Source organism: Polychytrium aggregatum (genome assembly GCF_025602895.1).
Source record: "Polychytrium aggregatum strain JEL109 chromosome Unknown BJ171scaffold_91, whole genome shotgun sequence".
Lineage (NCBI taxonomy): Eukaryota > Fungi > Chytridiomycota > Chytridiomycetes > Polychytriales > Polychytrium > Polychytrium aggregatum.
Genome location: NW_026516293.1, coordinates 41,749 through 56,865, shown reverse-complemented (window position 1 = coordinate 56,865; position 15,117 = coordinate 41,749). Strand labels below are relative to the sequence as shown.

Here is a 15,117-nt window from a genome sequence, read left to right as displayed (position 1 = left end):
GGGCAATGTCGTCAAAGACACTTCCTGCCGGGAGCGTGACGCTCATCTCGAGCATGAATCCGCGGCTGCTGGACGAGAGGACCGAGCTGACGATGTTGGAGGCGCCGTTGGTGTTGATCGAGGGCTGCGGCTGTCCGTCGTCGCACTCGGCCTGGATGATGTAGACCGGTCCCTGGCCTTCGATCGTGAACGAGTCCATCGGATTGTTCATTGGCCAGCCGGCCCAGGCGCCGATGATGCCGTCCGACAGCGGTAGTCCGTAGTTGTAGACGGTGGCAAAGTCGGCGTCGCCCTGGATGAACTGCTGGATGGCAATGTTGGGCGACAGAACCGAGCCGATATAGTTTGGCGGATTGCATGTTCCCTGGAGCAGGAAGGTCTCGGTGGCGTCCCACACGAACGAGATGCTGCATCCAATCAGGATCAGCTCCGAGACAATCTCGATGAGGCAGCTGATCTGGATGATCTTGTAGCCGGGGCTCCTCTTTCCCTTGACCCAAAAGTCGGCAATCTCGGCCACGGTGATCTTCCCGCGGACCAGGTCGCTTGCGGTCATCGAGAGCCGGATGATGTCGGAGATGCGGGTGCTGGCATGGTGGGCCAGCAGGGCGCAGGCAATCACAAACAGCTGGAGAAAGTTGTAGACCCAGATCCCGGGCATGACGGTGTAGAGCGCAATGATGAAGATTCCCGTCACGAACGTGTGCGCAACAACCGCAACCGCCAGCCATGCCATGATCTGCGTCACCTCGTTCGACAGGAACTTGATCGTTTCCTTGAAGGCGGCTGTTCCCATGAAATTTTCGCGCAGCTTTCGAAGCATGATTAATATTGGATGTGGCTTTCGTATCATGTCCGAGATGGACTGGCGACTGCGCCGAACCGCTCGACGGCCCTGTTCCACATCAACTTCGGATCCGCGTTTACTGTCGGTGCCCCGAGTCAGCAATATCCTTGGTAGCTCGATTCCGCCCAGTGATGCTCTTCGTTTTTTGACCTCGTTTGTTCGCGGCATCGTGGGGGTTCCGTTTGATGCAGGTCCGTTGGTTGCGGTCGTGCTTGACGCTGTCGGATTTGTGTCTGGGACCTGCATTTCCTCTTGGAGCATACCAAAGGAGATAATCGATCGCGAGTCCCCATTTTTTGCAGGTCGAAAGGATCGTGGAGACTTTGGCGATGAGCTCGCTGATAAAGACTTTGATGGCTCGATTGACTGAGACATGGACGTCCTGTATCTGCGGTCGGGGCTTTGGAATCTGTTGGCCTTTGCTGTGGATATGGAAACGCCGACCAACTTCAGATTTTAGTTGTCTCTCCATCGCCCTCGCGTCTCATGATTCTCACTCTCCTTCGATTCGAGACGAGATTGCTCTTGTTCATCTCTCTCACGGACGTACAACAACCACGCGTATCGCCATGTCTCGATGCATCGGACCATCTCGAATATCCCCTACCTATGCGCGACTGATGGACGAATCGATTGTACAAGCTCTCTTCAAACTAAGTGGTTCGGGCTCTTGGGTTATGGCGTTGGAAAAGGTGAGAGCAACGGCATGCGGTTATCCGCCAGCAAGTCCTGTGTGGGCCCAAGCCAATTCAAATCGGGCCGAGTTTATGCCGTCGTTCAACGTTGCTGCGAACGTGTCAGAAGGGAGCCTCCAGCGCTTTTGCGGGGATTTTCTCCACGACCATTCCCGTGATATGCAGACCTTGCGGTATTACCCAGAGGAACTGTGTATGAGTCGACATGCTTTGGGTAGTCGGGTAAGATTGAGTATGATCGGACCAGCAACTGTGCATTGTCAAGATGGGATCTGTTGCGTCAGCCCCCTGCCAATCACATCCATTGGCAGCCACAGAGTTGTGCAAGCTCAACCTCATTTGCAATCACCAGTGTGAAGACGACAGGATTGCAGCACTGTTTGCTCCAATACCCTGTCCCTGCTCGCCAATCAAGATTGGCAGTCCTCGAGGCCAATTGCGCCAATGGGATCCACCAAGTTGCTGGAGGGAGCGGGGAGCTCAATGGCCGGCAGCTCACGGAATCGGTGTGGGCTCACATCAGCCGATGCGATATTGCCAACAGGCTGAGTCCAAGCTCATTCGCATGATATCACTTGGCGAGGATGACGAGAGCGCCAATCTCGCACGCAAATGTATTGAGCCCTCGAGCTGATAATGCACCGTGGCGGTGGAGTAATAGGTTGCAAAGCCGCGATAGCAAGAACCGGAAGTGGTACTGTCGAGCGATCGAATGTACACCTCAAATACAACCTTACAATGTGAGCGCACGAAGAGGAGGCATGGAGTGGATGAAACATGCAAGAGGAAGGGCTCTATCCAGACACTCTCCAGGAAGCCGTTCTACTCGTCGCCCTCAGCCACTCCATCATTTTCTTCCTCGGTCGGCTCGTGTTGCTGATCCTGCGACTGCTTGACCAGCTTTGCTGCTCGAGCACGCTGACCGCCTCGACTGACTTTCTTTCTCTCGGGGCTGCCACTGGATCCGCCAGGCAGAGAATCGGCCAGGCGAGTACGCTTCACTGGAGGTGGCTTGGGACGGCCCTGCTTGAGTCCCGATATGATGCTCTTGCGGTGCTGTGAGATGGGATAAAGATCGAGCTCGGCCTCATTCTCGACTGGGAAGACGAGAACGAGTTATGACGTTAGAACGAAGTATCAAAGCAGACGAAACCGCATCGGCTCGGGACTTGACACAGTGGAAGCGTGAGAAGAGCCCGAGATACCGGAACAAATGCTCACCAGTGGGATGGACGCTGACACGGTTGATCTTGATTGTCAACGGATCGTCAGGCACGGGGGCTTGGAGCTGCAGATGCAAGAATCGCGATGGTTGGTTACGGGACGGTGCTATTATGGAAGCATGGCGAATGGGGGAGATGGAAGGCGTGCTTACCACTCCCTCAGCAGAGCATCGTGCGATGTCAATGAGCCGTCCACTCGGATTGTTCAAGGGTGACTTTGAGATCCAGAGGTGTCCGGAGTGATCAAAGACGATATCGAGTGCGTCGACATCGATCGGAATGATCGTGTTGAGGGTGATGCCGGCCGCCGCGTTCTTGCCGTCAAAGATCAGAACATGCTTTTGCCTGCGTCCGCCAGCAAAGGAGAGATGACAAGTGCGGCGGATCAGACGTCAGCGCGGCAACAAATATGAGCTGTGGCTACGCCGAGCCTCCAACGACAACTAGCTGATGGTGCACCATGCTCAAATCAGCCATGCTCAAATCAGCCATGCTCGAATCAGCCATACTCAAATCAGCCATGCTCAAATCAGCCACGTCAACATCCAGCGAAAGGCGACGTGGGTCAAACAAGCAGTCGTACTTCTCGATCAAAACAGCGATGTGGTGTGTTTTGGGGCAGGTGCGGATAGCCAGCACGGTCAAGTCGGCGGTAGCGTCCTGAAAGTCAAAAAGTGCATGTCTTAGTTTGGATGCGATGCGCACATTGACCGACTCAACAGATTCCCTTGGCGGAATCGGTCGCATTCTGCATTTAATAATTCATCGCTCTCCTCGTCCAAGCATGCAGTAAACCCAGTGGGCTACAGAGGCGATGCTTACCATGTTCTCGTCTGCCCGAGCTAAAGGAGCACGCAGATCGACTGTGTAGAGCTGCTCCCCGTGGACGTAGTTCCAGGCAATCAGATAAGGATCGCCGCCGCCAGACAGGAGCGTCTTGGGCGCCCATGCGGGAATAGCGATAGTGGATACGAATCTGATGATGAATCGGTTCACAAAAGTGTCAGGCAGATGTCAGGCAGATGTCGAACGGGTCCATGCTTGGATAGTGTCCGCGGGAATATATGTGGGATGCTGGACTGCATGTGACTCGTACTCGTTGTGTCCCAGACAGAAGGACTGTATGTCGTAGCTGTGTGGATAATGAGTGACGCGGATCTTCTCGTCTCGATCGGCAGTGATGATATACTTGCCACAGGGAGAAAGCGCCTGGAACCCCGCCGTGACAAATACGAGAGTCGAACGATCGCGTCGTTAGATTAGCTCCATGCAAGGTCAGTCGATCCACCAAAGGCATATTGATCGCTGCAGCACATGTCAAGTTGAAGGATCAGCCGGTAGATCGACTCGATGTGGGGTACAGTAGAGAAACAAAGCGTACCAAGTCAAGAATGATCGATACATGGCCCAGAAGCAAGCTCCGCTTCTCGCTGGTCTCGTGGGTGTGGAAACTGAGCAAAATTACCAAGAGTGTCAGCGGAAATCGCTCTGCGCTCCGTTGGGCGTGGAGCGACGAGCCGAGCCGAGCCGGGCTTCCCATCGAATTTCATCGGTGTCATCTCCGACTGGATCGACTCGGGTTTGTGAGCCGAGAAATGCGACATCGCTCGGTATAGTACCTGTAGACATCACCGGCCTTATCACCGCCAAGAACATAGCTACCGTCCTTGGAGAACGTGACGGCGTTGGGGCGCTTGACAAACTGCCTGTTCACGTCATCGTTTCGGGGAAGGCAAAGCGCGAGATCGCATGAGAGATCAGATCTGAGCTCGCAAGCCCAGGCTGCGGGAATTGTGTTGGTGCTCGGTGTGCTCGCTTTGACACTTGCCTCGAATTGTCCAGGACCTCCCATGTATCGGTATTCCAGATCGACAGGGACTTTTCGTCGCCGCCGGTGACGAGCCGGTCCGTGTGGAAGGCAGCGACACGGATGTCGTCCTTGGCAAAGAGGTGGTCGGGTATGGGATGGGTCTTGGACAGAGTGGTTGGGCTGGACGTCGTCGGCCCGAATCGGGACTGTGGGGCAGCTCGGATAGAGCCAGAGCTATTGAAACATGTGGGTTGAGAGAAACCAGCGGCATAAGCCTGCATGACGGGTTGCTGGCCACGGAAGCTGACAGGATCGAGTGATCGAAGGTAGCCGTGCACTGCAGGCTGGAAAACCAACGACCGCTCCATCTGATGCGACCCGCAAAACAATGCAGTCAAGCCGAGCGACGTAACTTCCGTCATGAGAGATCGTTATCGGCGACTGCTCCCGCATCGACACAATCCTGGGACTCTGCACTCTCCTGATACTCACTCGGTCGAGACAATGTCAAATTTGTTTCCATAGCACAGCAGCAAGAACGGCTGGCTTGGGTGATGGACGATCTTGTGGAAGGGAAGCTTGGTTGGGCTCATTTTATCAAAGCTACGAAAGGTCAGCGGGACGTGGGCGATGTCGACTTGGAGTGGGTCGCCTTGGGGCTGGGATGTTGATTGTTATCGGAGGAGAATCGGCCTGTGCTGTTGAGGCACGATCGCGGACAATATTCCGGAAGGAGGTGTCGGACGGACTGGGAGCGATCGACAGTGACGGGAGCGGGTCGCTTGCTACGGAGCTTCAAGCTGGCCGGGACCTGGTGTAGATCACGATCCGTTGCAGATCACGATCACGATCCGTTGCAGATCGGATGCCCGTTGCAGATCAGATGCTCATCTCGGTCACCTGAAAGTCACGTTGTATGTGGCGCAGCAAAAGTTGGAATCCGGCCATGGTCGGTTGACGGCATTTGGTATCACCTTGAGCCGATTGACGGTGGTGGTGGGCAATTGGTGTGGAGGAATGACCAATTGTATCATTGTTGGAAGCTCCACTCCGATTGCGGACAAGAACCACCACCATCTGAATCTCTCTGGTTGGAAGCCTAGTCAAGCGTGGCTGTGTGTCAGCGAGATGACATGATCGTTTGGCTATCAGGCAAGACTCACCTTGACAAGATGTCTTCCCACGACTGATTGAGCGAGCGATGCGTTTCTGGATCTGAATCAAGGACGCCACTGTGCAGTATCTCTGCCAGCCCAAAATGCGCTGGTTTTGAGGAGAATTTTTCTTCCCCAAGGGCAGAACCAGCCATCGTCGCTATTTTCTCGCCAGATGGCTCCCCGCAAGCGAAAGACACCACCCAGGCGACCAAGTGGATCCAGAGCACCCACAAGGCCCTTGGTCTGCAGGAATGGATGAGCACCACACCAAGTCCCAAGATCCCCGGGATAGCCCCCTTCCTGCAATACATTCGCCATGTGTTCGATGGAGACATGCTGGACAAACAGCTGTACTTCAGCCTGACCCGGCGACGGCGATTCAAGCGACTCGATCTCTACGGCAAGCGACAGCGCACCGTCCACGAGATGTGCAAGCGAGTCATCGACCAGGCACCAAAGGAGACCGAAGTGGTGATTGCCTTTGGGAATGCCTCCTGGAAGCAAGGGAAGGGATATGCATCCAGCCCACGGAGACTCAGGTTTGCCAAGTACTTTGAGCAGTTCCACCACCACCAGAGACGACCACCAGACCGATCCGTCTCCAAGATCCATGTGTGCTCGGTGAACGAGTTCAACACATCCCAGGTGTGCTCACATTGTCGGGAAGCCAAGCGACTCGAGAAGGTCGAGCATCTTGATATCGAGAAACCACACTTTGTCCGGAGCTGTGCAAGCTGCCATACGCTGTGGGATCGAGACATCAATGCCTCACGGAACATGATCTCGGTATGCCAGTCGATCATCGCCACAGGAGATCGACCGGGTGTATTCAAGACTGTGCTTCCCAAACCAACCAAAACAAAGCGATTGCCAACCAGGACGGGAAACAATTTCACGGCCTACCCGCTGGGCCTACAAGTCAGTCAACGGGCTTCAGACATCTGAAGCCAGGAAGGGGAAAGTGTCCCGTTTATTTCTGGATTGACTGTAAGTATCTCGCACTGTTCCTTGAGTATTTCGACAGTGGATGCCGGGTCGCCCATATTCTGGGCAGTCCACTTCGGGGTTGCCATCCCTCTTGGGATGGTCGATGGGAGGTGTTTGACTCCCTTGTGCAAAGTGTGTGTGTGTGACGGCGAGAGGCTTCTCGCCTTCCCTCGGGGGTCTCTCGCCAGAGACTGCTCTTCTCGCCGACCGAGGTGGCTCCGAGAGCGCGTTTTTTCGTTCTCGCTCATTTTTTAACAAGAATTTTTTTCATTGTGTCAGATGCTCGTTGCAAACCCGATCCCGACAACACCGAGAACAGAGCGCTCTCGGTGCCCTCTCGGACAGCGAGGGATGGACGAGGGCGTGCCGTCGCCAAGGACCACCAAGGAAATCTTTGTCCGCGCAGCCGATTACATCGAATGCACCACACTGACACACGCAATGCAGGCGTTGCACCACTTCTAACACCAGAGCCCTGTCTTGGCCGATCCTCTGGGTGAAGATCGTCCAAGTCTCCTGGCTCGTCGTGGACCGAGGACGCCCTTCTCGGTCGCTGGTTTTTTCGTCGCGACTTTCCACGTGACACGCGTGGCTGCGCTCCAGCCTGGCTCGAACCAGAACGATCTGTGCGACCTGAGCAAGCATCGTGAGTGGTCGTCGGCGAATCAAAGACAGAGGGATGATCAAGATGGCCGGCAGCGTCTGATAGAGCGGTGACGGCGGACGAAGCGATACGGTCGTGTTCATGGGAGAGAGCCGGGAGCACAGCTGCCTGAGGCAAATATTTGGAGCGCAACGCATGCGATATGAACCGTCCAGGCACCTCGCGGTGTTATCGAAAGCTGCAGTGGCGACAGCATAACATTGAGATGGTGGGTCTAGGATGCGAAGCGGGACAATGAGGAGGGAGAGTGCGGGGTTCCAGTGTCGAGAAATGGCGCGGAGACGATGGACGACAGCGAGAGCGAGCTGTTGCAAGGCTACAAATACAGAGGCTGGAGCAAATGCAAGATCATCGGGAGCAGTGGCAGCAATCTAGATGGAGAGATCTCGCAGACAATAGTCTCAGGAGACGGGACGTAGTAGAGAGAAAGCGGGAGAAGCGACACGGGACAGCCATGGGGCGGCAATAACAGCGGCTCGGTCCAGAAAGTCGTTAGACGGGGCGGGTGCGAGTGCTCGGCCCGTGCCCGTCCTTTGCTTGCGGCAGGGATATCTCAAGCATCACTCGTGGCCGTGGCCGTGGTCGTGGCTTGGATGTACATGCGAGGAGCCAACGGAATTCCTCAAGCTGGCCTCACTCCGCTTGTGCTGGAGACTGTATCGATGCGGACCGCTCTGCAAGGTGGCCGCCGTCGGCGAAATTGCCCCAGAGAGCAAGCAGACGGCATCGGCAAAGTTCTTGAGGCTGTGGCGAGCTTCGTTGAGGACAGGCGCTGATTCAAGATCACGCTCTGTGAGGGATGCGCGGCGGTACGAGGTTGCCGTCGCGGGGCTTGGAGGTGGGATCTGGATCTTCTTCGGGAAGGCCCGAGCAGGCCCGGCCGCGGGAGAATCGAAGAGAACCTCCTCCTCTGTCGAATCGTCCGAATGGTGCGACCGCACGGTGTTGGAGAGCGCATGTGATCGCGGCAGAGGCTTTGAGAAGGCTGAGGGGCTGCTGAGCGGGCCGGATACCTGCGATTCGCGCGCCACCTCTTCATCGGTCAAGATGGACGAAGAAATCGATTCTGTGGGCGAGTCGATGTCCCCGCTATGACGGCGTTCGCCCGTGATCAGCCACACTCCAAGGAACATGAAAGCGACCCCAAGGAGCGAGTAAAGGCTGGTGTGGGCGAGGTCGTTGAAAAGAACCGAGGAGCCGATGATGGACGATGTTGTGAACATGACAAAGTTGGTTGGCAGGACCTGGACGGACTCGAATCTGAACAGTGGCAGATGAGCCCAAGGGCACCAAGAACAGGCGTGTCAGAGACTCGAGGAGCATGCCGAAGAAGGCGATACATTGAGCAGGCGCAGCCGTCCGAGATGTAGTGGTCGCCGTCGCTCTCGATACAACTGCAGACGCAGCTGTTGCTACATACCGGGCCAGAGACTTGTTCAAATATGTGATTTGAACCTGTTGGAAAGGCATGGATATGAGCTCAAGGACACTCTGCAAGGGGATTGGTGGATGCGTGTGGAGACACTTTTGCTGGATAGATGCCTCACCACGCATGTCACAACCAAGATCAGCAGGATCCAGTAAGTGATTGAGAACTGAATGATGGCGATCAACCCAAGATTCAGCAGGCTCGACAACGCCTTGGTGGCCATCACAGTGTATCCGCCTGCAAACAAGCGGGAGTCGATCAGAAACCATGGCCCGATCACGGCGATACAGCATGAGCAAGCGAGTGTCGAGGATTTCGCCAAGTGGCTGAGGATCCAAAGATGGTCGTGGAGGATACGACGCCGGGAAATACGAGCGCGAGACATAAATGGATATGACGGAGGCGCAGCAAACACCATCGAGGCGACACCCACCGTATATCGCAACCATGGAGAGATCTACCATGATGTACCGCCCACCAAAGGTCTGCAGGTTGGACAGGTGCGCCATCAGGAACGACAGCGAGAGCGTCACAGCCATGTAGACCATGAACTGAAACTGCCGCAAGGCGGAGGCGATATCATCCGGCGTCAGCACGGGCTCGGTCGTCTGAGAGGAGACAATGACAATGATGACGGTCCCCACAAAGGCGAAAAAGATGCCGACTCCGTCCCGACGTCGCGATTCTTCGTGCAGGAAGATGGGAGCAATGATGGCGTTGCTGATCTGGGAAAACACAGAGCAAGGGGTGAGTGGATTGGGTGTGGCAAAGGTGCGTCCAGAACAGTCGGGGGTGGACTGCACGACAAGCGGAGAGGGACCGGTTGGACCGATATCCGATCGTTGATGCTTACCAGAGCGACCGTTCCTGAGCATGGCGATCAAGCATCGTTGGAGGGAGCATGACGAGCATTGGCACGCCGTGGAGGAGAAGACAGATCACGGTGAGTCTCCTGAATGCAGAAGGTATCTACTGGCCAACAGCTTCGGAAAGGAAGCTCAGGTCAATTGATCAAGAGCAGAACTTGCGATCATGCGCCTGGCCGCAGACAAGCAGCCGGAGTGAACGAAGGCATGGAGGCTTGAGCTGGACTGAACGATCATCACTCACCAAGGGGAGAGACCAGCACGGTCGGGGCAAAGCCATATGCCATGAAATTGCCGAGCTCGCCGACCGACATGAGAAGCTGGCCGAACCACCAGTACTTGTTTTTCCAGTAAGGCTGAGCGGTGTACGAGTCGTCTCCAGACGAAGCAAGTAGCGGTGTCGTGACATCGTCGCGATTCGGGAACGTCGCGCAAACCGAGATGGGTGAGCCTGGAGCGTGCAGATGAGAAGATGACTGTCTCGCAGCAGAGCGCCGACATGAGTTGGAGGCAGAAAGCGGCGAGTCAGGCCGTGATGGCGGGAGCGATGCGAGGGCAAGCTCGTTGTGGACAGCCTTTTGGATATTGAGTGCGATCGAGATGGTGATGTTGCCGACTGGACAAAGCCGTCGATCAGATCGCAGGATGCCGAGCACGGGATTGGATTGGATATGTCCGACAGAGCGTTGCCCGTCGAGTATACAGGGTAAACAGTCGATTGGCGCATGCATAGCAGGAGAGCCGACCAAAGGGTGTGTGTCAGGTTGTCCGATTCGATTCCCGAGGGCCGAAAGAATCAGGATGGGCAGACGGATCGGCGAGTGGATGGACAGGTTTTCAAGGGCGACACCACATGGCGCCAGTACAGGAAGGATTGCAATAAGAATCAGGCGCCCTTGGACGAGCATATCTGGCCGGACGACTTGGCATCCGCGAGAGCAAGACCGCAGCGAGCAGCGACGCATCAGCCAACAGCCCTCCCCGGCTGCCATTGGTTTGAGACGCATGCAATTGAATTGCATTCTCCACGCCATGCGAGCCCCGGCGACATACCAATTGCAACAATCACGCCGATATATGAGTACATTTGCTGATCACCATCGCTTGATATGAACATGATGATTCAGATAGATTGAGGCGGCTGGACGACAGCGACGAAAGGGCGATAGCAGAGAGTTGGAGCGAGGACAGACCAGTGAAAGCGAATAGAGCGAGCTGGATGGAAGGCAATGCGGCCCGGCAGAGACCAGATACGGCACGGCGGAGGCGAAAGGGGCCGAGAGGGAGGGGCTCGATTCAGAGACGGCCGGATTGCAAGACCAACGAGAAGCACACAAGCAGGCCGGTGGAGCAAAGAAAAACGCGCCAACGAGCGGGGGAGGCACCGGCTCGAATGCAGGGATAGGGTGGATCGAGTGGATCGAGTGAGTGGAGTGGATCGAGTGAGTCGGTGTGGATTGATGTGGCTGCTTTGGTTCGGCTCGGTCCGGCGAGACGAGCGCCGCCCTTCTCGCCCTCTCTGGCGAGTCGGCCGAGCCAAGAGTCTGCGTCGCCTGCGGCCGTCACCATCGTGTATCTGGATAACGGGGAGCTCGTGCCAGCGCCCGATACTTGCTTGCTGATGTGACCGGAGCAGCCGCTCTGTGCCGGCTGGACGGCTGTGGCCAGGGCCGGACTGCAAGTTCCGCTGCCCTCACATGACCGAGAAGAGACCCCTCTTCTCGCTGCCGCCTCGCTCGCTCGCTCCGGCTCTCGCTGGGGCTGCCTCGCCTCCTCCCGTCGCCTCTCGTTTTTCGTCTTTGGCCTTGGATCGGTTTTGATCTGCTTTCGCTCTGTCTGACCGATCACTGGCTCTGTGGGCACGGCCTCTCAGCGCTCCCCCGCCGACACATCCGCCCTCTCTTCGCTCACAGGTGGGTTCGCCATCCATCACCCAGCCGCTGGGATGTACGACCAACGCAGTCGCTTGGTCCTGCCTTGGTCGCTTGGTTCTGCCTTGGTCGCTCGCCCGACAGATCGCTTCCCAGATTGATCGCACAGGCTACTTCCGGTCTCCAGACGCCTGATCGGAGCCTGCGACTCTTCAATGCCGTTTGCCCATCCACCTGTCCTTTGCAAAAGTCCATCCTGCATCTTCCGATCCTCTTGCACCCCTTGGGACATGCCTGCTTGCTCTCCCGCCCCCAGCATCATCCACATCCCCTTCCTTGCTTTCCTTGCCCATGATGCCCGGGCTCCGTCGCTTGCGTTCATTCACATGCACATCTGTGCACAGCTCTGGAAGTGGACTGGAGCTCCTGCTTGAACATCGCGCCCCATACTGTCGATACTGATCTGCATTGACCTTCCATCCAGTCGTTTCCCGGCACCATTCAACTCATGGACTCGGTCATGACCCAACCTTCTCCCACGGCTGTCACCAATCACGCTGCCTTTCCAGACCCATCCGGTCCACCGACATCGATGCCTGCAGTCCCGGAAACATCTGTATCGGATCCGCCGCCCACATCCATCTCTACATCTGCGACGGCTGCCATCCCCAACGCACCTGCACCCTCGGCCACAGCCAGTGTCATCTCAACTGCTGCTGTCGCCGCTACAACACCCGCAGATCTGCTCAAAGAACAGATCAAGTACATTGCGCATGTCCTCAAAATCTCGAAGCGTGTGAAGGATGCGGGCCCGTTCCTTCAGCCTGTCGATCCCATCGCCCTCGGCATTCCGCACTATCCCACCATCATCCCCAACCCCATGGACATCTCCACCATTCTGCGAAACATCGACGCTAACGGCTACACGAACACATCCCAGATCATTGCTGATTTCAACCTGATCATCGATAACTGCGTCACCTTCAACGGCGAGGACTCTGCAATCTCACAGATGGCCAGATCGCTGCTCATCTGGTTCAACAAGCAGATTGAAAAACTGCCTCAAGATGTAACGTATCTCGGTCGTACCGCCAGACAGCAGTGTCTTTGCATGGCATCGTTGTTTTGGGCATGTGCCAACTACGCTAAATATTGGAGTGTGACCGAGTAGCTCGCATGCCCCTATTGCTGCCCCCTATCGCTCACCAGCGATTCTTATCACATTTGCCACCATCGTTAGCTCAAAGTGGTCAAAGAGAAGAAAATCAAGATCGAAGTGCCCCACTCGGTAAGCAGTGGCTTGCCCAGCCCGGCATCCTGTCTTGCTGCGGTTCATCCGCAGCATCGGTGGTCATGATTGGAACTTTATTTTGAGAGTCTCGTTTTTGATATCGTGTGATTCCTCGAACATGACAGTCGGAGAAACCGCGCCCACGGCGTGAAGTCCCCACGCCGGTGAAGGAGACTCCCATGTCTCCAAAAAAGACTGCTTCGAAAAAGTCACTGACTGCCGAGCTCAAGTGGTGCACGCACCTTCACAAAGAACTCTCTGGCAAGCGCTACAGCGAGTTCAACTGGCCCTTTCTCGAGCCTGTCGACCCCATCAAGCTGAACGTGCCGACTTACTTCAGCGTCATCAAGTACCCCATGGATCTCTCGACTGTCAGGCAAAAGCTAGAGTCAGGAAGTTACGATGGATACGATGACTTTTATTTTGACATCCACAAGATTTTCGAAAACTGCTACGTGTTCAACTTGCCCGACACGGAAGTCTATCGGTGTGCACAGAAACTGGAGACCGCATTTGAGGAGAAGTGGATTGACCGTCCGCCTGCAGGTAGGCAGTAGGCCGCATAAATGGCTCGGCATTGGCTTCGAATTGCGGCGATCATTGGCGTGTGGCCGGCCAGGCGGCGCAACGGGCGGAGATGTATTGTGACGAGCAGCAATACTGGATACTCGTTCTGCTGCGCTGAATGCTGAGGCAGTTTCTCTTGGAGCCTCCGATTGCTGGCTACTTTGTGCCTCCCCCGCTATTGGTCGGCTGCTTGGCATAACTAACCCGCCAATTTGTCCGCCGCGTTCCGGCATCTGTGATACCAGAGGATGAAGAGGAAGACGAGGACGGTACGTGGAGTAGTCGCGTTCCGGCGTCAGTGCAGCGAAATGGCAGCGACTGCATTGACGAGCGAACAGATTCGAGTCATCGCCGAATCGCGCTCGTTCACTTCCTTGCGACATCCTAACCAACATTGGCAATACCACGACTATGATGTGCCTGTGAATAGATCGAAACCTGGCCGTCCAAATCAAAAATATCGAGGCGACACTGGCAGGCCTGAACGCGCAATTAGATACCCTTCGCGATATGCAGAGACGGCGACGGGAAAAGAAGCGGGTGGATGCGAAATCCAAATCAAAGGCACCGGCAACCCCGTTACATGGAGGCAATACCGGCTCCGGCGTTGGCACCGCTCCTTCCGCCACCAACGGCGTCTTGGCGACACCTGCCGCTGGATCGAAGCCGACCAAGGTCAAGTCTGAGTCCAAAACCCCCAAGCCTCTCAAGACACCCTCCCGCCCCGCCACAAACCCGACCGGAGCTGGAGCTACAGCACCTTCTGCAGCATCTGCAGCGCCTGCAGCACCCACATCTGCGGCCAACCCGCCAAGCGCAGCCGGCAGTACCCCACTTTCCTCGGCTCCCAAGAAGGAACGCAAGGAGCGGCCTCAGAGCTCCAAGAAACGCAAGATCGACTCGGACGGCGTGCCAGAAGTTAGCTACGAACAAAAGCACGAGCTCAGCATCCTCATCAACCAGCTTCCCCCCGAGAAGGTCCCGCAGGTCTTTGAAATCATCACAGCGGGCATGCCGCAGTTCAGCGAGGTATGCCATCCTTGATTGATCGAATCGCTGTCTGTGAGAACCTTGTACAAGCGGCGATGGCGATGGCGATGGCGATGGCGATGGCGATGGCGATGGCGACAAGTGCGCCTGCAGCTGCTGCCGCAACCCGACTAACCACTTCCGGGCAATCGGCTCGCGTCTCTTCGTCGCGGCATGATATCGATGCATCCCTCCCAGCCTGGACAAGAGGAAATCGAGCTAGAAATCGACGCGCTCGACAGAGTGACACTGCACGAGCTCTACAAGTTCGTCAAAGCCAACACTGTCGGTGCTGCTGATGTTGCTCCTGTTCGCACCCCCAAGAAGGCAAAGAACGGGAAAAAGTCATCCGACAAGAAGAAAAAGCAAGGTAGGAGCCCAGGCGGAGCTTGCTACGCATCCTAACCCGTGCCAGGGACAGCGTCGGCACTCAAGACGATATGTTGGTGCCACCTGTCTTGACGCACATGATGCATCGCAAAGTTCCCGGCTTTGCTCTTCGTCGATTGGCGCTTTCTGCTGATCATCGGCTCCGTTGACGATACCCTTCCACAGACAAGCGGGCTGATGATGAATCCTCAAGCAGCAGCGGAAGTTCCAGCTCTTCTGGATCTGACTCAGATTCAGGTAGCAACAGCGACTGAGCCGTCGTTGCCGTCAGCTCCCTGCTTCATCCCCCCT

The 15,117-nt window shown here is 56.1% G+C and overlaps 3 protein-coding genes across 3 annotated transcripts; 1 reads left to right on the top strand and 2 right to left on the bottom strand.

The window, feature by feature from the left end:
• Positions 1-2,104: 2,104 nt before the first annotated feature.
• BJ171DRAFT_573209 (WD40-repeat-containing domain protein) lies at positions 2,105-5,422 on the bottom strand. The gene is made up of 10 exons (XM_053113706.1): positions 5,068-5,422; positions 4,594-4,809; positions 4,385-4,471; positions 4,147-4,216; positions 3,862-3,974; positions 3,588-3,741; positions 3,349-3,425; positions 2,918-3,110; positions 2,764-2,830; positions 2,105-2,639 (listed from the first exon to the last, which is right to left on the bottom strand). The coding sequence occupies exons 1-10, from the start codon at positions 5,166-5,168 to the stop codon at positions 2,365-2,367; spliced, it is 1,353 nt and encodes a 450-aa protein (XP_052962029.1). The 5' UTR covers positions 5,169-5,422; the 3' UTR covers positions 2,105-2,364.
• A 2,495-nt stretch (positions 5,423-7,917) lies between these two features.
• BJ171DRAFT_533662 (magnesium transporter NIPA-domain-containing protein) lies at positions 7,918-10,987 on the bottom strand. Its single transcript, XM_053112802.1, has 7 exons — positions 10,732-10,987; positions 9,923-10,294; positions 9,666-9,679; positions 9,246-9,537; positions 8,931-9,049; positions 8,804-8,838; positions 7,918-8,643 (listed from the first exon to the last, which is right to left on the bottom strand). The coding sequence occupies exons 1-7, from the start codon at positions 10,793-10,795 to the stop codon at positions 7,944-7,946; spliced, it is 1,596 nt and encodes a 531-aa protein (XP_052962028.1). The 5' UTR covers positions 10,796-10,987; the 3' UTR covers positions 7,918-7,943.
• A 1,154-nt stretch (positions 10,988-12,141) lies between these two features.
• On the top strand, positions 12,142-14,841 carry BJ171DRAFT_432028 (Bromodomain-containing protein; the record flags this gene model as incomplete). Its single annotated transcript, XM_053107908.1, has 7 exons — positions 12,142-12,668; positions 12,797-12,896; positions 12,972-13,386; positions 13,653-13,688; positions 13,838-13,947; positions 14,272-14,436; positions 14,635-14,841. 7 exons carry the CDS (start codon positions 12,142-12,144, stop codon positions 14,839-14,841), a joined length of 1,560 nt encoding a protein of 519 aa, XP_052962027.1.
• Between the last annotated feature and the right edge of the window lie 276 nt (positions 14,842-15,117).

Coding starts and splice junctions, on each gene's coding strand:
- BJ171DRAFT_573209 (XM_053113706.1), bottom strand. CDS start 5,168: ATGAGCCCAACCAAGCTTCCCTTCCACAAGATCGTCCATCACCCAAGC. Junction 3,975..4,146: donor TATCGATCATTCTTGACTTG/GTACGCTTTGTT, acceptor GCGGGGTTCCAG/GCGCTTTCTCCCTGTGGCAA. Junction 3,111..3,348: donor ATCGCTGTTTTGATCGAGAA/GTACGACTGCTT, acceptor TGGCGGACGCAG/GCAAAAGCATGTTCTGATCT.
- BJ171DRAFT_533662 (XM_053112802.1), bottom strand. CDS start 10,795: ATGTTCATATCAAGCGATGGTGATCAGCAAATGTACTCATATATCGGC. Junction 9,050..9,245: donor CTCCATGGTTGCGATATACG/GTGGGTGTCGCC, acceptor GCTTGTTTGCAG/GCGGATACACTGTGATGGCC. Junction 8,644..8,803: donor TTGAACAAGTCTCTGGCCCG/GTATGTAGCAAC, acceptor GCCACTGTTCAG/ATTCGAGTCCGTCCAGGTCC.